The sequence below is a fragment of the Salmo trutta genome, chromosome 32, assembly GCF_901001165.1.
Source record: "Salmo trutta chromosome 32, fSalTru1.1, whole genome shotgun sequence".
NCBI classification, from domain to species: Eukaryota; Metazoa; Chordata; class Actinopteri; order Salmoniformes; family Salmonidae; genus Salmo; species Salmo trutta.
Window position 1 is genome coordinate 27748333 of NC_042988.1, and position 26173 is coordinate 27774505.

Genomic DNA, 26173 nt, shown 5'->3' on the forward strand with positions numbered 1-26173 from the left:
AAGAGTAAAGGGCCTTGAGAGTAGAGCCTAGAGAAGGAAAGGTTCTCATTGAAGCGTTAGTATAAGCAGGAACTATGATACTATACTGCCACCTATTGTCTATGAATAGTACTGTCAATGTGTCGGCCTCCCTCTCGTTGTAGAGATATGACGTCATCATGCATAGCAGACACATTCCTCTGCCCAGGCGTTGCTGACTCTTGCCAGATCTTATCAGGACTGAATAGGTGTTTTTTACCTATCAGCTAACCACATCATATGTTCTAGCATTCAGTCAGTCGATGACACGGTCGATGATGTTGTATGTAGCATTGGTTGATGCGTGCAACATCTGAGCAGGGGAAAGGGACCTGAATCTACCAAGACTGCCACTGTTGGCTCTTCCACTGTTGGCTCTTCCACTGTTGGCCCTTCCACTGTTGGCCCTTCCACTGTTGGCCCTTCCACTGTTGGCTCTTCCACTGTTGGCTCTTCCACTGTTGGCTCTTCCACTGTTGGCCCTTCCACTGTTGGCTCTTCCACTGTTGGCTCTTCCACCGTTGGCTCTTCACTGTTGGCTCTTCCACTGTTGGCCCTTCCAATGTTGGCTCCTCCACTGTTGGCTCTTCCACTGTTGGCCCTTCCACTGTTGGCCCTTCCACTGTTGGCCCTTCCACTGTTGGCTCTTCCACTGTTGGCTCTTCCACTGTTGGCTCTTCCACTGTTGGCCCTTCACTGTTGGCTCTTCCACTGTTGGCTCTTCACTGTTGGCTCTTCCACTGTTGGCTCTTCCACTGTTGGCTCTTCCACTGTTGGCTCTTCCACTGTTGGCTCTTCCACTGTTGGCTCTTCCCAATACACACATAGAGCCTATAGAGCCTATTGCCACCTCCAGGCTGTTTATAATGTAAATATATCTACACAGGGATGGAGACCAGATAAACATTTACAGACTACTCAACTAACCTAAAAATAATAATAATAATAATCAACACATTTTTTAATCGAGTAACAGACCTATGTATAAATAAACTAAACGGAACATACTGTATAGAACAAAATGTAATGTATACTGTCAAATATACTGAACAAACAGAATGGGGGGAAAACACACACACCACAATACACACCACCTACACAACACACACACACACACAGACCACCTACACCACCACACACACACAGCCACCTACACCACAACACACACACATACCACCTACACCACAACACACACACACCACCTACACCACAACACACACACACACACACACACACACACACACACACACACACACACACACACACACACACACACACACACACAGACCACCTACACCACAACACACACACACACACACACACACACACACACACACACAGACCACCTACCCCACAACACACACAGACCACCTACCTCACAACGCACACACACCACCTACACCACAACACACACACACACACACACACACACACACACACACACAGACCACCTACCCCACAACACACACAGACCACCTACCTCACAACGCACACAGACCACCTACCCCACAACACACACACCACCTACCCCACAACACACACAGACCACCAACCCCACAACACACACAGACCACCTACCCCACAACACACACAGACCACCTACCCCACAACACACAGACCACCTACCCCACAACACACACACCACCTACTCCACAACACACAGACCACTAACACAACACACACACCACCTACACAACACACACAGACTACCTACACCACAACACACACAGACCATCAACACCACAACACACACCTACACCACAACACACACAGACCCACCTACACTACAACACACACAGACCACCTACACCTACACCACAACACACACACACAGACCTACACCACAACACACACAGACCACCTACACCACAACACACACAGACCACCTACACCACAACACACACAGACCTACACCACAACACACACAGACCACCTACACCACAACACACACAGACCACCTACACCACAACACACACAGACCTACACCACAACACACACAGACCACCTACACCACAACACACACAGACCTACACCACAACACACACAAACCTACACCACAACACACACAGACCACCTACACCACAACACACACAGACCTACACCACAACACACACAGACCTACACCACAACACACACAGACCACCTACACCACATCACAAAGACTACATGTTCTATCTGAACCTTCTGTAACCTTGCACCTTGCTGAACAGGTTTCAGGTAGAAAGCTCCCCCAGAAAAATGTCTTCCCATTTCGGCATGTCTACGAGAATCAGACAGCCTCCCAAGACCTCGTGCTCTTGCTCCTATGTCTGGGTTTCTGAGACTAGTAAATCCAGCCAGTAGGCACCCTACCAGTCTCTCACTACATCCAGCCAGTAGGCCCCTACCAGTCTCTCACTACATCCAGCCAGTAGGCCCTACCAGTCTCTCACTACATCCAGCCAGTAGGCCCCTACCAGTCTCTCACTACATCCAGCCAGTAGGCCCCTACCAGTCTCTCACTACATCCAGCCAGTAGGCCCTACCAGTCTCTCACTACATCCAGCCAGTAGGCCCCTACCAGTCTCTCACTACATCCAGCCAGTAGGCCCTACCAGTCTCTCACTACATCCAGCCAGTAGGCCCCTACCAGTCTCTCACTACATCCAGCCAGTAGGCCCTACCAGTCTCTCACTACATCCAGCCAGTAGGCCCCTACCAGTCTCTCACTACATCCAGCCAGTAGGCCCTACCAGTCTCTCACTACATCCAGCCAGTAGGCCCTACCAGTCTCTCACTACATCCAGCCAGTAGGCCCTACCAGTCTCTCACCACATCCAGCCAGTAGGCCCCTACCAGTCTCTCACTACATCCAGCCAGTAGGCCCCTACCAGTCTCTCACTACATCCAGCCAGTAGGCCCCTACCAGTCTCTCACTACATCCAGCCAGTAGGCCCCTACCAGTCTCTCACTACATCCAGCCAGTAGGCCCTACCAGTCTCTCACTACATCCAGCCAGTAGGCCCCTACCAGTCTCTCGCTACATCCAGCCAGTAGGCCCTACCAGTCTCTCACTACATCCAGCCAGTAGGCCCCTACCAGTCTCTCACTACATCCAGCCAGTAGGCCCCTACCAGTCTCTCACTACATCCAGCCAGTAGGCCCCTACCAGTCTCTCGCTACATCCAGCCAGTAGGCCCTACCAGTCTCTCACTACATCCAGCCAGTAGGCCCCTACCAGTCTCTCGCTACATCCAGCCAGTAGGCCCTACCAGTCTCTCACTACATCCAGCCAGTAGGCCCCTACCAGTCTCTCACTACATCCAGCCAGTAGGCCCCTACCAGTCTCTCACTACATCCAGCCAGTAGGCCCCTACCAGTCTCTCACTACATCCAGCCAGTAGGCCTCTACCAGTCTCTCACTACATCCAGCCAGTAGGCCCCTACCAGTCTCTCACTACATACAGCCAGTAGGCCCCTACCAGTCTCTCACTACATCCAGCCAGTAGGCCCCTACCAGTCTCTCACTACATCCAGTCAGTAGGCCTCTACCAGTCTCTCACTACATCCAGCCAGTAGGCCCCTACCAGTCTCTCACTACATACAGCCAGTAGGCCCTACCAGTCTCTCACTACATCCAGCCAGTAGGCCCTACCAGTCTCTCACTACATCCAGCCAGTAGGCCCTACCAGTCTCTCACTACATCCAGCCAGTAGGCCCCTACCAGTCTCTCACTACATCCAGCCAGTAGGCCCTACCAGTCTCTCACTACATCCAGCCAGTAGGCCCTACCAGTCTCTCACTACATCCAGCCAGTAGGCCCCTACCAGTCTCTCACTACATCCAGCCAGTAGGCACCCTACCAGTCTCTCACTACATCCAGCCAGTAGGCCCCTACCAGTCTCTCACTACATCCAGCCAGTAGACCTCTACCAGTCTCTCACTACATCCAGCCAGTAGGCCCTACCAGTCTCTCACTACATCCAGCCAGTAGGCCCTACCAGTCTCTCACTACATCCAGCCAGTAGGCCCTACCAGTCTCTCACTACATCCAGCCAGTAGGACCCTACCAGTCTCTCACTACATCCAGCCAGTAGGCCCTACCAGTCTCTCACTACATCCAGCCAGTAGGCCCCTACCAGTCTCTCACTACATCCAGCCAGTAGGCCCCTACCAGTCTCTCACTACATCCAGCCAGTAGGCCCTACCAGTCTCTCACCACATCCAGCCAGTAGGCCCCTACCAGTCTCTCACTACATCCAGCCAGTAGGCCCCTACCAGTCTCTCACTACATCCAGCCAGTAGGCCCTACCAGTCTCTCACTACATCCAGCCAGTAGGCCCCTGCCAGTCTCTCACTACATCCAGCCAGTAGGCCCCTACCAGTCTCTCACTACATCCAGCCAGTAGGCCCCTACCAGTCTCTCACTACATACAGCCAGTAGGCCCCTACCAGTCTCTCACTACATCCAGCCAGTAGGCCCTACCAGTCTCTCACTACATCCAGCCAGTAGGCCCCTACCAGTCTCTCACTACATCCAGCCAGTAGGCCCTACCAGTCTCTCACTACATCCAGCCAGTAGGCCTCTACCAGTCTCTCACTACATCCAGCCAGTAGGCCCCTACCAGTCTCTCACTTCATTGGTAAATCTTTGTCAAATCTGTCATGATTTATGTGAAGAGGCCCACAATGTGGATACTAAAATCTCAGTTGGATTGTTGGCTGTTTTCACTGCATAATATTTCAAAGTTGTCCTTTTTGGGTTTAGAAAAAGTGTCTGCTAATCTTACTCCCGTTCTGATAAGCTGGTATAGCTAGCCATATAAAAATGTAATTTTTAGGCATAAGCCTAATGCAGTTGATTGGTGATGATGAAATGAACGTATTGGGGTTGACATTCAAACAAGCATTATACTGTGATTTTTACCCCCAACATGTTAGTGAAATACACAAACAATTGCCTAAATGTAGGCTAATTTTGATGGTCGGCCCTGAGGAGATTCTTGATCGGTACCACACGGGTAGTCTGGAAAACCCGACCCTAGGGAACAGAGTGACTAGAGTCTGGTTTCAATTATGGACTCTTTTCATAGAGGAACTACCTACGACACTTCTTTATGCTCTTGAATAAAAACAACATTTTAGCTAACAAGATGGAGATCACACAGCTTATTTTTAATGAGTGCATTTCGCAAATGGCTAGTTTCCATTAATTACCTTAACTAAAACCACTGCAAAGGTTTTGCCTGAAAACATTGGTTTTGAATAGCGATGTTCTGGAATGTCTGCATCGTGTTGGGAGAGTCCCCAGAATTTATTTTTGATCCTTTATCTACTGCACTGTACTATACTCTACTGAATTAAACTATACAGTACTCTACTCTACTGAATTAAACTATACTGTACTGTTCTGTACTCTACTGAATTAAACTCTACAGTACTGTACTCTACTATGCTCTACTGTACTAAACTGTGCCGTACTGTACTGTGATGTTCAAACTTGTGAAATACAGCTTAGACGTCTATGATTCATTCAGATTTGGATCTGGTCTGCACGGAACAAATGGGTACTTGTTTAGGGGCGGAGCTCATTTGAATAATACCCAGCATGCTTTGCAAGAGTTTGTTTTTACATTTACATTTTGGGCATTCAGCAGATGCTCTTATCCAGAGCAAGTTACAATCAACAACCGGTACCGGAGCTCCAAGTTTAGGTCCAAAAGGGTCCTTTACAGCTTCTATACCCCGAGCCATAAGACTGTTGAACAATTAATCAAACGGCCACCCGTTTTTTTTTTACACTGCTGCTACTCGCTGTTTATTATCTATGCATAGTCACGTTACCCCTACCTACATGTACAAATTACCTCGACTAACCTGTACCCCCGCACATTGACTTGGTACCCCCTGTATGTAGCCTCGTCATTGTTATTTTATTGTGTTACTTTTATTACATTTTTTACTTTAGTTTATTTAGTAAATATTTTCTTAACTCTATTTCTTGAACTGCATTGTTGATTTTTTGAATATTTTAATGAATGACTCACATTTACTTCTGTCATTTTCTATTAAGGTATCTTTACTTTTACTCAAGTATGATACTTGGGTACTTTTTCTACCACTGGCTATTGGTACACCGTAATTACAAGTTAGTACCCTTCAGCCAAATCCTGTGTAACACCTAGTAATTACATTGTACTTATGTGAATATTACATGTACTCTATAGCGTACTAGTTTATTCTCCCACTCAGATGTAGGCGGACCAGTTTGCCTAGTTTCCACACCCATATCATCACCCCCCATTGTGCAAGATAGATGAAAGTAGTCCACAGAGAGGTTATGATGAGGAAGTCAACTATGTAAGAGACGTTAGGATTTTATGAGCGTAGGTCATGCTTCACAAAGTTAGCACGACCCAGAGCCATATGTAGATATGGAAAGTAATAACATATTTACATAGCCTCTAACTGTATAGCTCTGGCATGACCTACAAAGATAGCATAGGCATAGCCTAGTGAGAAAAAGACAACACCTAAAAGACAATAAAAGAGCTCACAGCATTAGGCCCAGTTAAGTACCGTTCTTGTAAGACAATCTACTTGATTTAAAAATACTTATGCATTCCTTATTTACGTAGCCTTTATGCATTTGACATGGATAACACAGAATCTTGTTGTAATTTCAGTGAAAAGGTTAATAGCTTGTTATTTTAGGCCTAGGCAGGTTTTATTTATTTAATGAAAAGTGTGACGACAATACAACTCCCATAATGCAGTGCGTTTTCAAAATGTCGCTCTCCTTCGTGATCTGACTTCTGTGCCACCAGACAACAACAAAACATAGCTGAATTTAGCAAATCTGACAGTCTACATAAATTGTATTTAATGAAGCATGAGACTGCTGATTACAGTTGCCAGACGTATTCATAAACGGCCTCTGTGCAGTCCCACATCATGTGTCCGGTGTCCTGGATAAATTCCCAATCTGGCACTCATACCATCACGGCTGTCTAATCATCCCCAGTTTACAATTGGCTCATTCATCCCCCTCCTCTCCCCTGAAACTATTCCCCAGGTCGTTGCTGTAAATGAGAATGTGTTCTCAGTCAACTTACCTGGTAAAATAACGGTTAAATAAATAAAAATGTCTAAGTTCGGCAGCGAGTTCCTCCGGAGCTGCTACGAACAGCGGCCTGCAGTTCAGAGATGACCAACTAGTCTGCGGTTCGACCGGGGAGTTGGTCCAGAGGCTTAGCGGTCAGGTGGAGGTGAGGACGGAATTCATAAGTGAGGAAGAGGAGGGTGATTGAACAGTCAGTTCCCGGTTTCCCAGTAGCAATGCAATTTAGGCTTATGCGTGTTTTAACGATGCATCGGCCGAAGATGTAACATACTGTAATGACCCGACTAGATCATGAAGGAACAATTGTCCAGACAGAGGATGGAGTTAACGAATGGACGGTTTATTAACACAACTTAACACAGGCTACTGTTTGGCCGTAGCCCACGCCAAATAAATGAAAGGTACCCTACAAACGAACCGTGACCTTCTCTTGTGAAGCCCAGACGTAAGAGAGAGAACAATGGCTAAACCCGGTCTTAACTTCCAATGCTCCATCCCCCTGCCCAACCCCCCTTCACGCCACTCCGCCAACCACCAGGCTGCCCGGTATCTGAACATTCCAGGCATTCCCGTGATTGGCAGATAGCAGGTTGATTGGCATGACCCCGCGAACACTGGTAAGTACGACACAACCCACTAATAGCCTAACACATAACCCACAACTGTCTGTGCGGGTCGCTACAATACGTTTCCCAAAACACCACGCAGAAGAACGTTTGCCAAGTGCATCGTTGGATCGTTTGTTGATGCTGATATGTTTGAGATAAAAAAGCTAGCGGTGCTCTCGGATCAGCTTTCTCCATTCAAATCTCACCTTTCCTTAGAATTATTCCACAATACTGATTAGCTCCAGATAAATATTATCACCTAGGCCTATATGGCTGCTTATTCGAATACTTACCCAATATTTATGCACTAAATCACAGATTTGGCAAATCATTGCACACGTTACACGTCATGAAATACACTGAACAAAAATATAAAACTAACATGTAAAGTGTTGGTACCATGTTTCATGAGCTGAATTTTTTTTTCCCAGAAATGTTCCATACGCAAAAACAGCTTATTTCTCTACATTTTTTAGCACAAATTTGTTTACATTACTGTTAGTGAGCATTTCTTTTTTGCCAAGATAATCTATCCACCTGACAGTTGTGGCATATCAAGATGCTGATTAAACAGCATGATCATTACACAGGTGCACTTTGTGCTGGGGACAATAAAGGGCCACTATAAAATGTTTTGTCACACATCACAATGCCACAGATGTCTCAAGTTTTGATTGAGAGTGCAATTGGCATGCTGACTGCAGGAATGTCCACCAGAGCTGTTGCCAAAGAATTTAATGCTCATTTCTCTACCATAAGCTGCCTCCAACGTCGTTTTAGAGAATTTAGCAGTACGTCCAACCGGCCTCACAACCACAGACCACGTGTAACCACACCAGCCCAGGACCTCCACATCCGGCTTCATCACCTGCAGGATCGTCTGAGAGGTGGGGGCGAGGTGGTGAGGAGTATTTATGTCTGTAATAAAGCCCTTTTGTGGGGAAAAAAATCATTCTGATTGGCATGGCCTGGCTCCCCAGTGGGTAAGCCTGGCTGCCAAGTGGGTGGTCCTATGCCCTCCAAGGCCCACCCATGGCTGGACACTTGCCCAGGCATGTGAAATCCATAGATTAGGGCCTAATGTATTTATTTAAATTGACTGCTTTCCTTATATGAACTGTAAATATTTGAAATTGTTGCATGTTGTGTTTTATATTTTTGTTCAGTATATATTGAGGCAAAAATAAAAGACAGTGTAGCCTACAATTAGCAAAATAGAACTCAATTTACTGAAAATAAAATAGATTTCAACATGAGTAAAATATATAGGCCTATGTCAGTGGTGGTCGGTACTGTTTAAGATGAGGGAGGATTATTATTTTTAGGATGAGCATAGCCTTATTTCTATTACAACATATTAGATGACTGTCTTTCAGATTCCATTCACCCAGCTCAATATAACATCAATAGGTTTAGGCTACTACATGATACTCCTATATGATTTTCCTTTACCCATCATGAGGTTGCTTCAATCTAGCCTCTGAATGAACGTTTAAAACGTAGGTGCACGGCTCGAGAGAAATTTTAGTAGTCAAGGTGACAGACAATGACACATTCAATACTGCCTTGCACACTCTTGCCTGCATCTAGCTGATCTAGGGTGTAATCATTAGTTCAACAGTTGCAAACAAGTGTTTCTATTGGACAAATTCAGGTATGTTCATCCCTGTTCCGTTTGCTTCCATTTAAGAAAAGTTTTTTAATAAATACACCCCTGATCACAGTTCACTTTGATCGCAACCACATTCAAACAGCGTGATCGCTTTGCTCGTTGTATAATTTCTTCTCACTTCTACACTCTCTCCTCCTTTCACCTTTTCCCTTGTGGACTTCAGTGCACAACAAATCAGCTGTCTGACCAGGCAAAAAAAAACTTAAAAGCCACACCTTCATATCATAACTGCTAACCACTGCACTCAGCCTACATCGTTGTCACCATATTAGCTAACGTCATAGTCAACATAGCTACGAGAACTAACATTTTAGTAAACCCATTACAATCATGCAGTACAGTCACAAGCAGTTTAGCAGTTACACCGGTGGGCCCTGGTGTCAATAAATTAAAAAAACTAAAAGCTTACCTTAACTTCGAGTAGTTCCAGTGTTGAATAGCCATAGTCAGCTATCTAACATAGCATCCCTCTCTGTCTGAGCCGGGTGTTTTGAATAGGCTAAACTAGCTAGCTAAGTGAAAGTGAAAAAAATACAAAGGATAGCTAGCTGTCTCTCTTGCTTCTCCTTCATTTTTAAACTCATGTATTTGTTCAAAACTGTTCAACTGTTGCTTTCTCTCTCTTTGAGTCAACTGCTCACCACATTTTATGTACTGCAGTGCTAGCTATCTGGAGTTTATGCTTTCAGTATGAGATTAATTCTCTGATCCTTTGATTGGGTGGACAACATGTCAGTTCATGCTGCAAGAGCTCTGATAGCTTGGAGGATGTCTTCTGGAAGTTGTCATAATTACTGTGTAAGTCTAAGGACGGGGGTGAGAACTACGAGCCTCCTAGGTTTTGCATTGAAGTCAGTGTTCCCAGAGGAGGACGGAAGCTAGCTGTCTTTCTGCTACACCATGGTGTTATCCTACAGAGTGCTGTTGAGGACACTGTAGGCCTTCATTGCAAAACAGCGGGTTTTAATCAATTATTTGGTGATGTGGGTATATTTGGTATAGTTTTACCTAAAAAGGATAACTTTTTTAATGTTTCACTATTTGTATTTTTATGAAATTCACTGAGCAGGATGGTCCTCTTCTTCCTCCTCTGAGAAGCCTCCGCTGGCCTTTGTAGCCTATAGCCTACTGTAGCCTATTAATGCAGTCATCTCGGTTTTTATTTGAAGCATCTTTTGATCCTTTGCTTGTTTGAAACAACTGCAAAGAAATTGGCAACTTTTTATTTGTAGTCAACTTCGTTCCAAAGAAATCGGTGTTCACAGCGAGACGGATAAACAGCTTGATTCTATGTTTGACACCAGAAGGGCAAAAAATCATCCAACAACACACTTAGCTGATCTACGAGTGGTCTGAGGCAGTCGGTAAATAACACGCGTTTTCAATTGCAACTTTAGTGATGATGGTTTTGGGGAACAGCTCTGAGATTTAATGATGCTCCTACAAAGGTTCTAGCGATGAACTTAGCCTTAAAATGCTTTTGGGAAACCGGGCCCAGAACAGTGTTTGTTGGCAAACAGGGATGGAAATTGGAAAATAAAATCACTCTCTGATTATGTAAAATCCTTGAAATCAATGTAAGTTATCCAAACAATTTCACTCCTGAACCCCAATTCCACCCCTGTTGACAATGATCACTCCCTTGAGGCCCCTACCAACATTTAATTACATTATTTCATTCAATCTTTCAACATTGTGCTCACCAGGCGATTCATGGTTACCGGGAGACAGAGCGTGCTCAGTGGGGAGCGGTGTGTGAGGGGGTGATGGATCGCCTCCGAGCTGTGGCTTTCTCTGAGGGCAGCCCTCTCCTAGGCCCTGTGCATGTCCTGGACCTGGACAAGGCTGGATACATCAAACCACACATTGACAGTGTCAAGGTAGGTAGACGGCTCTCATATTAACCTGAGATCAAAGGCATGATAAATATGGAACATGGTGTTCTGTGTGCTAGAATTTTGCCCTAACATGAAGTTTTGACTGGGCACAATTTGAATACTTTTTTGTCAAAAGTGTTGTTTCTTTTACAATGCAGTTTGAAACTCAGTCATTCTCTCATCCCACCTCACCCCTGTTTATTTGTATCTTTCATCCTGCCTTTCTCTTTCACTGTCTCCCTGACCCTTTCTTTCCCTTCCTCTCCTCTCTCTCTGTCAGTTCTGTGGCAGCGCTATAGCAGGGCTGAGTTTGTTGTCAGACAGTGTGATGCGCTTGGTGAGGGAGGATAAACCCGCTGAATGCCTGAACTTGTTTCTGCCCCGTCGCTCTCTCTACATACTCAGGTAAGGACCCAATAAGACCTGCCATAGCAACATTCTGTCTTTCATTGTTTACAAACGTCCACCTGCGCATACACTGTAATCAGAGTCTACCTGGTAGGCCTAAGGTAGGTTTGTACTACCCAAAACGATTCTATGGATTTATTTAACCGGGGAAAGAGCAACTGAGTAAATACCCTAATGAGAGCACTAAACAAACCCACAGTATCTCCTGTGCAGAACAACAACATGAAGTGGTTTGCTTAATTGTTCTATGTTACCTCCATGTTTACACTCTGACTGAACGCCTCCTATAACTTATAAGGGCCCAGAGGTCCGCCTGGTCAGATGGCCAGATGGTATGTATCAACTATCAAACATCTCAGAGTGGGAGTGCTAATCTAGGATCAGGTCCTCCCCTGTCCGTGCTGGGGTTAATTCCACAAATTAAATTCTACCGTATTTCAATTCCCTCTCCCTCTATATTCCATTCATTTCATTTCAAATTTCAGCTAAGTCTTTGACTTGAGATAATTAAATTCTTCATGACCATCACTGTTCAGACAGCCTAGCTATATTGGAAGTTTAAATGATATATATATATATATATATACACTGCTCAAAAAATAAAGGGAACACTAAAATAACACATCCTAGATCTGAATGAATGAAATAATGTTATTAAATACTTTTTTCTTTACATAGTTGAATGTGCTGACAACAAAATCACACAAAAATAATCAATGGAAATCCAATTTATCAACCCATGGAGGTCTGGATTTGGAGTCACACTCAAAATTAAAGTGGAAAACCACACTACAGGCTGATCCAACTTTGATGTAATGTCCATAAAACAAGTCAAAATGAGGCTCAGTAGTGTGTGTGGCCTCCACGTGCCTGTATGACCTCCCTACAACACCTAGGCATGCTCCTGATGAGGTGGCGGATGGTCTCCTGAGGGATCTCCTCCCAGACCTGGACTAAAGCATCCGCCAACTCCTGGACAGTCTGTGGTGCAACGTGGCGTTGGTGGATGGAGCGAGACATGATGTCCCAGATGTGCTCAATTGGATTCAGGTCTGGGGAACGGGCGGGCCAGTCCATAGCATCAATGGCTCCTCTTGCAGGAACTGCTGACACACTCCAGCCACATGAGGTCTAGCATTGTCTTGCATTAGGAGGAACCCAGGGCCAACCTGGTCTCACAAGGGGTCTGAGGATCTCATCTCGGTACCTAATGGCAGTCAGGCTACCTCTGGCGAGCACGTGGAGGGCTGTGCGCCCCCCCCAAAGAAATGCCACCCCACACCATGACTGACCCACCGCCAAACCGGTCATGCTGGAGGATGTTGCAGGCAGCAGAACGTTCTCCACGGCGTCTCCAAACTCTGTCACGTCTGTCACCTGTGCTCAGTGTGAATCTACTTTCATCTGTGAAGAGCACAGGGCGCCAGTGGCGAATTTGGCAATCTTGGTGTTCTCTGGCAAATGCCAAACGTCCTGCACGGTGTTGGGCTGTAAGCACAACCCCCACCTGTGGACGTCGGGCCCTCATACACCCTCATGGAGTCTGTTTCTGATCGTTTGAGCAGACACATGCACATTTGTGGCCTGCTGGAGGTCATTTTGCAGGGCTCTGGCAGTGCTCCTCCTGCTCCTCCTTGCACAAAGGCGGAGGTAGCGGTCCTGCTGCTGGGTTGTTGCCCTCCTACGGCCTCCTCCATGTCTCCTGATGTACTGGCCTGTCTCCTGGTAGCGCCTCCATGCTCTGGACACTACGCTGACAGACACAGCAAACCTTCTTGCCACAGCTCGCATTGATGTGCCATCCTGGATGAGCTGCACTACCTGAGCCACTTGTGTGGGTTGTAGACTCCGTCTCATGCTACCACTAGAGTGAAAGCACCGCCAGCATTCAAAAGTGACCAAAACATCAGCCGGGAAGCATAGGAACTGAGAAGTGGTCTGTGGTCACCACCTGCAGAACCACTCCTTTATTGGGGGTGTCTTGCTAATTGCTTATAATTTCCACCTGTTGTCTATTCCATTTGCACAACAGCATGTGACATTTATTGTCAATCAGTGTTGCTTCCTAAGTGGACAGTTTGATTTCACAGAAGTGTGATTGACTTGGAGTTACATTGTGTTGTTTAAGTGTTCCCTTTATTTTTTTGAGCAGTGTATATATATATATATATATATATATCTCTTATATGTTAAATATATATATATATATATCAGTCAATTTTTTTATACTAAATACATACATTCTATTAACTGGGAATTGTACAAATATTGAATTCCAATTCAATTCCAAAGATTTATTTTTTTCACAATTCTAATTCCAATTTAATTCCATAAGGTTGTTGACATTCGATTTGAATTCAACGTACAGTAAATTCTCCTCTTCATGAGTGAATTCATTGGAATTTCAAATTAAATTGGAATTGACCAACACTGGTCCATGTATTCATATTCATTGTGATCTTAAAGGCTAAACTGATCCTAAATCGGCACTCATACTCTGAAACACTTGATACAACTCCTGGCATTTCACACATTGTGCTTGTGTCATGAATGACTGATGGCACTGTTTTCATGCATCCTTCCAGGGACCAGGCCAGATATAAGTTCACACATGAGATCCTTAAAGATGCTGAGTCTATTTTCTCTGGACAGAGAGTGCCCCGCCGTCGCCGCATCTCTGTCATCTGCCGGAACCTTCCTGTTTGAAGCATGAGAGCCAAGAGGGACACAACTGTGACAGTCTCACTGGAAATAGCCAGAACTCGGTATTTTAAATGTGAAGAACGTCACTGTGTTAAAATTTGATCTACACGCTTTCTCACTGTGCGAGAGACTATGTTGGGAAAGATGATTTAGATGTTTACCGTATCAGTTTTCATTGGAGCACTTCATAATAAACTACCTGTACAGGATTTATTCAGAATTAAATGTTGGGAAGGCATTCAGGTATGATGCATTTCAAAGAGTCATAATGCATTCCAAGACTTGTCATAAGTATCTATGAACTTCTTCAGCTAATTAATGTTATATAATGAATCTGAGTTATTAGCCTTTTAAAAAATGCCACGTAGAAAGGCAGGTTGATAATTTGTAGGAGAACCAGTTGAAGGAGAACCTGCACTTTTTGGTGAGCTTCACTACCCAACTATCCAAGATCTGTATTAGGTAATTACCAATTGCGTTGAATTCTTAGAGGTAAATGGATACTTCAAATAGTTATAGCCCTATATTCAACACTGCTCATGGGCATTCTAGAATTCTACAATGCGGAGCCTGGAAATAACTGGTGTCATTTTTTAGAATACTTCTTAATGACAAATCCTGTTACTGAAGGCGTATCTATAATCTGTAACTCTTTGTCCGTTCTTCTGAATTGTTTAATGTGTGGATATCTGTATAGAAACCGTCTGAGCCTAACTCTTCTCCAAACCGGCACCTATAACCAGAGGAGTCATGCCCATAGGGGGCACAAGGGCACGTGCCCCCTCAGATTTGTCCTGTTAAAAAAAGAATACGAATAATTAAATGAATGACTAAACTTAATTTTAAGCCCACATTTTGTCATTGTTTATAAAAAAAAGATCTGTCAGTGGTATTTAGTATTTGATTAGGATCTCCATTAGCTACTGCTAAAGCAGCAACTATTCTTACTGGGGTCCACAAAAACATGATGTAATACATCACAAGGATAGAACTACAATACATACATTTAAAATAATACACGCTTTCATACATTTATGCCTTCATAATCATGTGATTCATACTGAATGCAAGTGCAATACACAAAAATGGAAATTAAATAACAAGGAGTTTCCCCTGACGTGAACATATCAACCTTGTTTTGCTAAATTCCCCTGATGTGAATAAAGCTACTTTGTTTCTACAGTTACTGCCCGTAATGTGAATCCTGGCGTAAAATATATACTTTTTACAGTTACCAGATGCAATGGGTTTCATTAGGTAAAATGCAACATTCATGAACATGACATGTCCAGGCTTTGAATCTTGAGCCTTGTTACTTACAGTCTATCGCCCTTAACGGGTTGGCTGAGATATAGTTTAACATGTTAGTCTACTGCCTGTGACGGGTTAGCTGAGGTATAGTGTACCGGGTTTTAGTCTGCCACCCATGAAGGGTTATCTGAGGTATTGTATAATGGGTTGCTTTGTACCACTCATAAGGGTTATCTGAGGTACTGTATAATGGGTTGTGGTGTACCACTCATAAGGGTTATCTGAGGTACTGTATAATGGGTTGTGGTGTACCACTCATAAGGGTTATCTGAGGTACTGTGTAATGGGTTGTGGTGTACCACTCATAAGGGTTATCTGAGGTACTGTATAATGGGTTGTGGTGTACCACTCATAAGGGTTATCTGAGGTACTGTATAATGGGTTGCGGTGTACCACTCATAAGGGTTATCTGAGGTACTGTATAATGGGTTGTGGTGTACCACTCATAAGGGTTATCTGAGGTACTGTATAATGGGTTGCGGTGTACCACTCATAAGGGTTATCTGAGGTACTGTATAATGGGTTGTGGTGTACCACTCATAAGGGTTATCTGAGGTACTGTATAATGGGTTGTGGTGTACCACTCATAAGGGTTATCTGAGGTACTGTATAATGGGTTGCGGTGTGCCACTCATAAGGGTTATCTGAGGTACTGTATAATGGGTTGCTTTGTACCACTCATAAGGGTTATCTGAGGTACTGTATAATGGGTTGCGGTGTACCACTCATAAGGGTTATCTGAGGTACTGTATAATGGGTTGTGGTGTGCCACTCATAAGGGTTATCTGAGGTACTGTATAATGGGTTGCGGTGTGCCACTCATAAGGGTTATCTGAGGTACTGTATAATGGGTTGCGGTGTGCCACTCATAAGGGTTATCTGAGGTACTGTATAATGGGTTGTGGTGTACCACTCATAAGGGTTATCTGAGGTACTGTATAATGGGTTGTGGTGTACCACTCATAAGGGTTATCTGAGGTACTGTATAATGGGTTGTGGTGTACCACTCATAAGGGTTATCTGAGGTACTGTATAATGGGTTGCGGTGTACCACTCATAAGGGTTATCTGAGGTACTGTGTAATGGGTTGTGGTGTACCACTCATAAGGGTTATCTGAGGTACTGTATAATGGGTTGTGGTGTACCACTCATAAGGGTTATCTGAGGTACTGTATAATGGGTTGCGGTGTACCACTCATAAGGGTTATCTGAGGTACTGTGTAATGGGTTGTGGTGTACCACTCATAAGGGTTATCTGAGGTACTGTGTAATGGGTTGTGGTGTACCACTCATAAGGGTTATCTGAGGTACTGTATAATGGGTTGCGGTGTACCACTCATAAGGGTTATCTGAGGTATTGTATAATGGGTTGTGGTGTACCACTCATAAGGGTTATCTGAGGTACTGTATAATGGGTTGCGGTGTACCACTCATAAGGGTTATCTGAGGTACTGTATAATGGGTTGCGGTGTACCACTCATAAGGGTTATCTGAGGTACTGTATAATGGGTTGTGGTGTACCACTCATAAGGGTTATCTGAGGTACTGTATAATGGGTTGTGGTGTACCACTCATAAGGGTTATCTGAGGTACTGTATAATGGGTTGTGGTGTACCACTCATAAGGGTTATCTGAGGTACTGTATAATGGGTTGCGGTGTACCACTCATAAGGGTTATCTGAGGTACTGTATAATGGGTTGCGGTGTACCACTCATAAGGGTTATCTGAGGTACTGTATAATGGGTTGTGGTGTACCACTCATAAGGGTTATCTGAGGTACTGTATAATGGGTTGCGGTGTACCACTCATAAGGGTTATCTGAGGTACTGTATAATGGGTTGTGGTGTACCACTCATAAGGGTTATCTGAGGTACTGTATAATGGGTTGTGGTGTACCACTCATAAGGGTTATCTGAGGTACTGTATAATGGGTTGCGGTGTACCACTCATAAGGGTTATCTGAGGTACTGTATAATGGGTTGCGGTGTACCACTCAAGGGTTATCTGAGGTACTGTGCCAGACTTTGGACCTGCTCATCAAATGAACAAGGTCCCTGTGAATCAGATGGAGTTGTTACACTCCTACTCATATTAAATGAACCATGATCAGATGGGGGTTTCAACTGAGGCTTTTTTGCCAGTTGGTGCCGTTTAAGATGAGGGAGGATTGGATGACTGTCATTCATATTCCATTCACCCAGCTCAATATAACATCGATAGGTTTAGGCTACTACATGATGCTACTAAATGATTTTCCCTTTACCCATCATAAGGTTGATACAACCTAGCGTACGAATGAAGGTTTACAACGTAGGTGCACAGGTCGAGAGAAATTTGACTAGTCAAGGTGACAGACAGTGACACATTCAATACCAACTTACACACTCTGGCCTGCATCTAGCTGATCTAGGTTGTAATCATTAGTCCAACAGTTGCAAACTAAAGTTTATTTTGAAAAGATTCAGGTATGTTTATGCCCATTTCATTCCGTTTGCTTCTGTTTAAGAAAAGTTTTTCAACAATCTACAGAATGAACACACCCCTGATCAAACACAGAACTAGCAGCCACATATAAACCTTAATACCTTTCCTCGTTGTATATACAGCATAATTCCTTCTCACATCTACGCTCTTCTCTCACCCTTTTCCTTTGCATGTGGACTTCCGTGCACAATGCAACAGCTGTCTACAACAGCTGTCTGACCAGGCAAAAAAACATTTCCAAGCCAAACTTTCATACCATAACCGCTAACCGCTACACACAGCCTACATCCTTTTCACCATATTAACGTCATAGTCAACATAGCTACTAGAACTAATGCATTAGTATACCTGCCACAATCATGCAGTACACTGTACAGCAAACAGTTTAGCAGTTACATTGGTGGGTGGCAATACATTTATAAAACCAAAAGCTTACCTTGACTTGGAAGAGTTCCAGTGTTGGATAGTATATAGCCAGCTAGCTAACATAGCACCCCTCTCTGTTTGAGTAACCAAAATAGCTAGCTACATTCGCTAGCTAAGCAAGTGAAAGTGAAAGTAAAAAAATATATTAACTAAGCAAAAAAGAAACCTCCTCTCAATGTCAACTGCGTTTATTTTCTATTTTCAGCAAACTTAACATGTGTAAAAATTTGTATGAACACAACAACATTCAACAACTGAGACGAAAACTAAACAAGTTCCACAGACGTGACAAAAAAAATGGAATAATGTGTCCCTGAACAAAGGGGGGGTCAAAATCAAAAGTAACAGTGAGTATCTGTTGTGGCCACCATCTGCAAGTACTGCATTGCATCTCCTCATCGACTGCACCAGATTTGCCAGTTCTTGCTGTGAGATGTTACCCCACTCTTCCACCAAGGCACATGCAAGTTCCCGGACATTTCTGGGGGTAATGGCCCTAGCCCTCAAACTCCAATCCAACAGGTCCCTGACGTGCTCAATTGGATTGAGATCCGGGCTCTTTGCTGGCCATGGCAGAACACTGACATTCCTGTCTTGCAGGAAATCACGCACAGAAGGAGCAGTATGGCTGGTGGCATTGTCATGCTGGAGGGTCATGTCAGGATGAGCCTGCAGGAAGGGTACCACATGAGGGAGGAGGATGTCTTCCCTGTAACGCACAGTGTTGAGATTGCCTGCAATGACAACAAGCTCAGTCCGATGATGCTGTGACACACCGCCCCAGTGAATCCGACCATCACCCCTGGTGAGACAAAACAGCGACTCGTCAGTGAAGCACACTTTTTGCCAGTCCTGTCTGGTCCAGCGACAGTGGGTTTGTGCCCATAGGCAACGTTGATTTCTGGTGAGGACCTGCTTTACAACAGGCCTGTAAGCCCACAGTCCAGCCTCTCTCAGCCTATTACGGAGAGTCTAAGCACTGTCTGTCCTATGTCTAGGAGATATAAGAAAGCTCAGGAAATATTTAACCCCTTAATTTGTTGGCACAAAACTACCTCTGTACTTCCATTCATTTTTATGGGTTACCTGCAGACGAGTCCCATGACACTTTTGAGGGTCGTAGAGCAAAGGAGAACACCATCGTGTTCCTGAGTCTCCCCTCACAACTCATTGTGTGCCCTCAGGCCACTTCTCTACTACCACATATCTACAATACAAAATCCATTTGTGCGTGTGTTATCGCGTGTATGCTTGTGTCAGTACCTGTGTGTCTGTTCACAGTCCCCGCTGTTCCATAACGTGTATTTTTAATCTGTTTTTGAAATCTGATTCTACTGCTTGCATCAGTTACCTGATGCAGAATAGAGTTCTATGTAGCCATGGCTCTGTGAAGCACTGTGTACCTCCCATAGTCTGTTCTTGATTTGGGGATTGTGAAGAGACCTCTGGTGGCATGTCTTGTGGGGCATACATGGGTGTCTGAGCTGTGTGCTAGACCACACAACTGGACAGTAGTCCAGGTGCAACAAAACTAGTGCCTTTATGGACGTGCCTTGTTGACAGTGTTGTTAAGGCAGAGCAGCACTTTATTATGGACAGACTTCTTCCCATATTAGCTACTGTCGTATCAATATGTTTTGACGATGACAGTTTACAATCCAGGTTTGTCAACTCAACTTGCTCAATTTCCACATTATTCATTACAAATTTAGTTGAGGTTTAGTGAATGATTTGTCCCAAATACAATTCTTTTAGTTTTTGAAATATTTAGGACTAACTTATTTCTTGCCACACATTCTGAAACTGACTGCAGCTCTTCGTTAAGTGTGGCAGTAATTTCACACACTATAGTAGCTGGCATGTAAAGTGTTGTCATCCGCATTGTCGTGTCTTTGGGGTACCATTAAACTGAAGATAGGTTTATCAATTAACTCCCTGTAATTATTATCACGCGATTAAACTGATTAATCGTTTAATTGTAATTTACTAGGAGATCGGGGCACCACGAAAAATATTCAGATTACAAAGTTATAATTTTCCTAATATAACTTTCCTATATGATAATATTGGCCGATTTATCTTCTGGTTTGAATGGTGTATTTTACCTCGCGTCCAGTCTCATTCCAAATGTCGTAAATTGTTGTATCTGCACGAACCCAGTCTTTACTAAAATCATCCATACATCAATTGTCTTAAAATCATTTATTTACTACACTAAGTAATTAACAGAAAACATACAAACAGTAATTATCGTCACAAAGGATTGGTATAGTAATGTGCCCTAATGGCTAACAAGCATGGCTGGTCTGTTAGACAATGGGTCATAAACGGTAAACTGAGAAGTTACACAGAGTTCATTAATATTAACAATTGACAATTGAAGGCTCACTCATTCGGGAACAATTGCAATCAATATATATTTACGCTCATGTGTCGTCGGGATCCCTTTTGAAGAGTTATGTTCTGATGGAGAGTTTTGTCCGCGTTCTCTCTCTCTCGGTTAGAATGGATCTTTCAGAGCGACATTCATTAATGTCGTCATAGAATGGATGTTTCGTTGGTCTTCGCGTTCGATGATATAATTTACTTAGCTGCAGACTAATAATTAATATCAAAGACTTGTTCTTATTCTGTCGATATCGATAGTCTAAAAGTTAACCACGTGGTATGGTTCACTTTCAGTAGAGTACTTGGATGATAAAACCTAATGGCCATGGAGTGCAGGCCTGGTCTATAGAAATGTAAATCAAGGGGGTGTTTTATAGTGCCCATAGAACAGGCTTGTCAAATGACGCCTGGTCCTGTCTGTGTCCCTGGGGGCGTGCCTATGACTGAGTTAGACTTGGTTACAGAAATACAATTCTATCACATTAACATCAGTACATAGCATCTCAATGTATTACAAATAGCTTTATCCTTATTAATACATTTTATACAACCATTATGATGCCAGTCTCATCGCTGAGGCTATTATATAAACAGTTTTATGGTAATATGACTATATTGTCTCTCTATGAAACATGTGGTAGTAGATTCTCCTCTTGGAATTTTTACAACCCTGGGTTGGGGGGAAGGTAGGTTGGGTGATGGTACAAAGGGGAGGGGGTCAACTGTCCTTCCTGTACCCAAAGAGGCCAACGTCATGACAGCATACATAGACACACTGACATGTCATTAGTAAAGATTGAAAAAAAGTGGCCTAGACAGCTGACCTGGGTAATTCCTGATTCTACCTGGATTATGTTGTAGAGGCTTCCATTAAAGAACACCCTCTGTGTTCTGTTAGACAGGTAACGCCTTATCTACAATATAGGAGGAGGTGTAAAGCCATAACACATGTTTTTCCAGCAGCAGGCTATGATCGATAATGTCTAAAGCCACACTGAAGTCTAACAAAACAGCTCCCACAATCTTTTTATTGTCAAATTCTCTCAGCCAATCATCAGTCATTTGTATAAGTGCCATGCGTGTTGAAAGTCTGTCAATTTGTTTACTGTAAAATAACATTGTATTTGGTCAAACAATCTTTTCCAAACGTTTACTAACGGTTGGTAACAGGCTGATTGGTTGGCTATTTGAGACATTAAAGGGGGCTTTACTATTCTTGGGTAGCGGAATGAATTTTGCTTTCCTTCAGGCATGAGGGCACTTACTTTCTTGTAGGCTTAGATTGAAGATATGGCAAATAGGAGTGCTAATATCGTCCGTTATTATCCTCAGTGATTTTCCATCTAAGTTGTCAGACCTGGGTGTCTTGTCATTTTTGATAAGATTTTTTCACCTCTTTCGCACTCACTTTTTGGAATTCAAAATTACAATCCTTGTCTTTCATAATTTGGTCAATTATACTTGGATGTGTAGTGACTGCATTTGTTGCTGGCATGTCATGCCTAAATTTGTTAATCTTGCCGATTTAAAAAGAATCATTAAAGTAGTTGGCAATATCAGTGGGTTTTGTGATGAATGAGCCATCTGATTCAATGAATGATGGAGCGGAGTTTGCCTTTTTGCCCAAAATGTAATTTATAAGCTTTTTGCTATCATTCCATCATTCTTTATAGAATTTATCTTTGCTTCATAGTATAGTTTCTTCTTCTTTTTATTCAGTTTAGTCACATGATTTCAATTTTTTTTGTGCATTTGCCAATCGGTTGTGCAGCCAAACTTATTTGCCATTCCTTTTGCCTCATCCCTCTCAACCATATCATTTTTCAATTCCTCACCAATCCACAGGGATTTAACATTTTTTACAGTCATTGTCTTAATAGGTGCATGCTTATTAGTAACTGGAATTATCAATTTCATAAATGTGTCAAGTGTCTGGTTGCTCGTCATTACACAGCACAGACCAGCAAATATTCTTAAACATCATCAACATAGGAATCACTACAAAACGTATTGTATGACCTCTGATACACTATATTAGGCCCAGCCTTTGGAACTTTGGTTTTCCTAGATATGGATACTATATTGTGAACACGACATCTGATGGATTTGGATACTGCTTTAAAGCAGAGTTCTGCAGCGTTAGTAAAGATGTGATCAATACACGTGGATGATTTAATTCCTGTGCTGTTTTTAAATACCCTGGTAGGTTGTCTGATAACCTGAACCAGGTTGCAGGCACTAGTTACAGTTTGAAGCTTTTTTTTGAGTATGCATCTTGATGAAAGCCAGTCAATATTAAGGCCACCCAGAAAATATACCTCTCTGTTGATATCACATACATTATCAAGCATTTCACACATATTACCCAGATACTGACTGTTAGCACTTGGTGGTCTATAGCAGCTACCCACAAGAAGGGGCTTAGGTGAGTTTTAGGCGAGTTTGAAATGAGGATTTACCCCAGTGTTTTACCCAAAAGAGTCAGATTTCAACAGTATTTAACACGAGATCCTCTGTAAGCTTTACAGAAATGTGGCTCGAAATATAGACCGCAACACCGCCCCCATTGACATATGTGTCTTTTCTGTAGATTTTATAAACATGATTTATAAACCATTTATAAACCACTGTATCATTAAAGGTATTATCTAAGTGAGTTTCAGAGATAGTCAGAATATGAAGGCCATTTGTTATTAGCAAGTTATTGATTTCATAAACCTTGTTTCTTAGGCTACATACAGTGCCTATGGAAAGTATTCAGACCCCTTGACTTTTTCCACATTTTGTTATGTTACAGCCTTATTCTAAATGTATTAAATTGTTTTTTCCCCTCATCAATCCACACACAATACCCTATAATTATGAAGCAAAAATAGCATTTTAGAAATGTTTGCTTATTTAAACATTAAAAAAATGAAATATTACATTTACATAAGTATTCAAACCCTTTACTCAGTACTCTGTACAGCCTTGAGTCTTCTTGGGTATGACACTACAAGCTTGGCACAACTGTATTTGTGGAGTGTCTCCCATTCATCTCTGCAGATCTTCTCAAGCTCTGTCAGGTTGGATGGGGAGCGTTGTTGCACAGCTATTTTCAGGTCTCTCCAGAGATGTTCCATCGGGTTCAAGGCCAGGCTCTGGCTGGGCCACTCCATTGTTGTCTTGGCTGTGTGCTTTGGGTCGTTGTCCTGTTGGCATGTGAACCTTCTCCCCAGTGTGAGGTCCTGAGTGCTCTAGAGCAGGTTTTCATCAAGGATCTCTCTGTACCTTGCTCCGTTTCTCATTGTCTCGATCCTAACAGGTCTTCCAGTCCCTGCCGCTGAAAAACATCCCCACAGCATGATGCTGCCACCACCATGCTTCACCGTAGAGATGGTGTCAGGTTTCCTCCAGACGTGACGATTGGCATTCAGGCCAAAGAGTTCAATTTTGGTTTCATCAGATCAGAGAATATTGTTTCTCATGGTATGAGAGTCATTTAGGTGCCTTTTGGCAAACTCCAAGCGGGCTGCCATGTGCCTTTTACTGAGGAGTGGCTTCCGTTTGGCCACTCTACCATGAAGGTCTGATTGGTGGAGTGCTACAGAGATGGTGGTCCTTCTGGAAGGTTCTCCCATCTCCACAGAGGAACTCTAGAACTCTGTCAGAGTGACCATTAGGTTTTGGTCACCTCCCTGACCAAGGCCATTCTCCCCCGATTGCTCAGTTTCGCCGGGCGACCAGCTTGGGAAATAGTCTTGGTGGTTCCAAACTTCTTCCATTTTAGAATGATGGAGGGCAATGTGTTCTTGGGGACTTACAATGCTGCAGAAATGTTTTTGGTACCCTTCCCCAGATCTGTGCCTCAACACAATCCTGCCTCGGAGCGCTACGTACAATTCCTTCGAGCTCATGGCTTGGTTTTTGCTCTGACATGTAATGTCAACTGTGGGATGTTATATAGACAGGTGTGTGTCTTTCCAAATCATGTCCAATCAATTGAATTTACCACAGGTGGGCTCCAATCAAGTTGTATAAACATCTCAAGGATGATCAATGGAATCAGGATGTACCTGAGCTCAATTTAGAGTCTCATAGAAAAGGGTCTGAATACTCACGTAAATAAGGTATTTCTGTTTTCTATTTTTAATAAATTTGATAACATTTCTAAAAACCTGTTTTCGCTTTGTCATTATGGGGTTTTGTGTGTAGATTATTGAGGAATTTGTTTTATATAATACATTTTAGAATAAGTCTGTAACTTAACAAAATGTGTAAAAAGTCAAGGGTTCTAAATACTTTCCGAAGGCATTGTATGTTAATGTGGGCTATTTTTAGCACTTTTCTGGGATCATTATCAGAAGGAGACATGTCAATGTTATTATATTGGAGCTGATAGTGCAGGGTGAGGGTGACTTCCTACTAGGGCACACTGCCTCAGTGCTAACAGTATAACTTTGGTTCATAGGCATATGATTACTGTATACCAGCCTTTCTTAATTGAGGATAGGGAGTAGTATTTTCACGGCCGGATGAAAAACGTACCCAAATTAAACTGGTTACTACTCTTGCATAGAATATGCATATTATTAGTAGATTTGGATAGGAAACACTCTGAAGTTTCTAAAACTGTTTGAATGGTGTCTGTGAGTATAACAGAATTCATATGGCAGGCATAAACCTGAGAAGAATTCAACCAGGAAGTGGAGGATCTGAGAATTGTAGTTCTTCTATCTAATCCCTTTCGAAACTACAGTGTCTGTGGGGTCACGTTGCACTTCCTAAGGCTTCCATTGGCTGTCAAAAGCCTTCAGAAAGTTGTTTCATCTGTCTCCTGTAACCGGGCAGAGTATAGAAGCTCAGTCACTGAGTGGACTGCCTGGGGACAAAGGGATTGAATATGCGCGGCCCCGCGAGCACGCTGTTCCTTCTTTTTCTCCTTGAATGAATACGCTATTGTCCGGTTGGAATATTATCGCATTTTTACGTTAAAAATACCATAAAGATTGATTTTAAACAACGTTTGATATGCTTCTAAGTACGGTAATGGAACATTTTGACTTTTTGTGTCTCGAATTGCGCTCGCGCATTATGCCTTTACATTTACGTCATTTAGCAGACGCACTTATCCAGAGCGACTTACAAATTGGTGCCTTTGGATAGTGACCTGAACGCACGAACAAAACGGAGGTA

The 26173-nt window shown here is 43.3% G+C and overlaps 2 protein-coding genes across 3 annotated transcripts; one reads left to right on the forward strand and one right to left on the reverse strand.

The window, feature by feature from the left end:
* Nucleotides 1-449: 449 nt before the first annotated feature.
* LOC115171618 (homeobox protein NANOG-like) lies at nucleotides 450-9883 on the reverse strand. Its single transcript, XM_029728595.1, has 2 exons — nucleotides 9810-9883; nucleotides 450-896 (listed from the first exon to the last, which is right to left on the reverse strand). Exons 1-2 carry the CDS (start codon nucleotides 9842-9844, stop codon nucleotides 548-550), a joined length of 384 nt encoding a protein of 127 aa, XP_029584455.1. The 5' UTR covers nucleotides 9845-9883; the 3' UTR covers nucleotides 450-547.
* On the forward strand, nucleotides 6769-15574 carry LOC115171617 (alpha-ketoglutarate-dependent dioxygenase alkB homolog 7, mitochondrial-like). Of its 2 annotated transcripts, none has more exons than XM_029728593.1 (5): nucleotides 6769-6951; nucleotides 7142-7265; nucleotides 11107-11280; nucleotides 11558-11682; nucleotides 14271-15574. In XM_029728593.1, exons 1-5 carry the CDS (start codon nucleotides 6890-6892, stop codon nucleotides 14389-14391), a joined length of 606 nt encoding a protein of 201 aa, XP_029584453.1. In that variant the 5' UTR covers nucleotides 6769-6889; the 3' UTR covers nucleotides 14392-15574. The 2 variants fall into 2 exon arrangements, with proteins under 2 accessions (XP_029584453.1, XP_029584454.1); XM_029728594.1 differs by having other exon boundaries at nucleotides 14338-15574.
* The last annotated feature ends 10599 nt before the right edge of the window (nucleotides 15575-26173 follow it).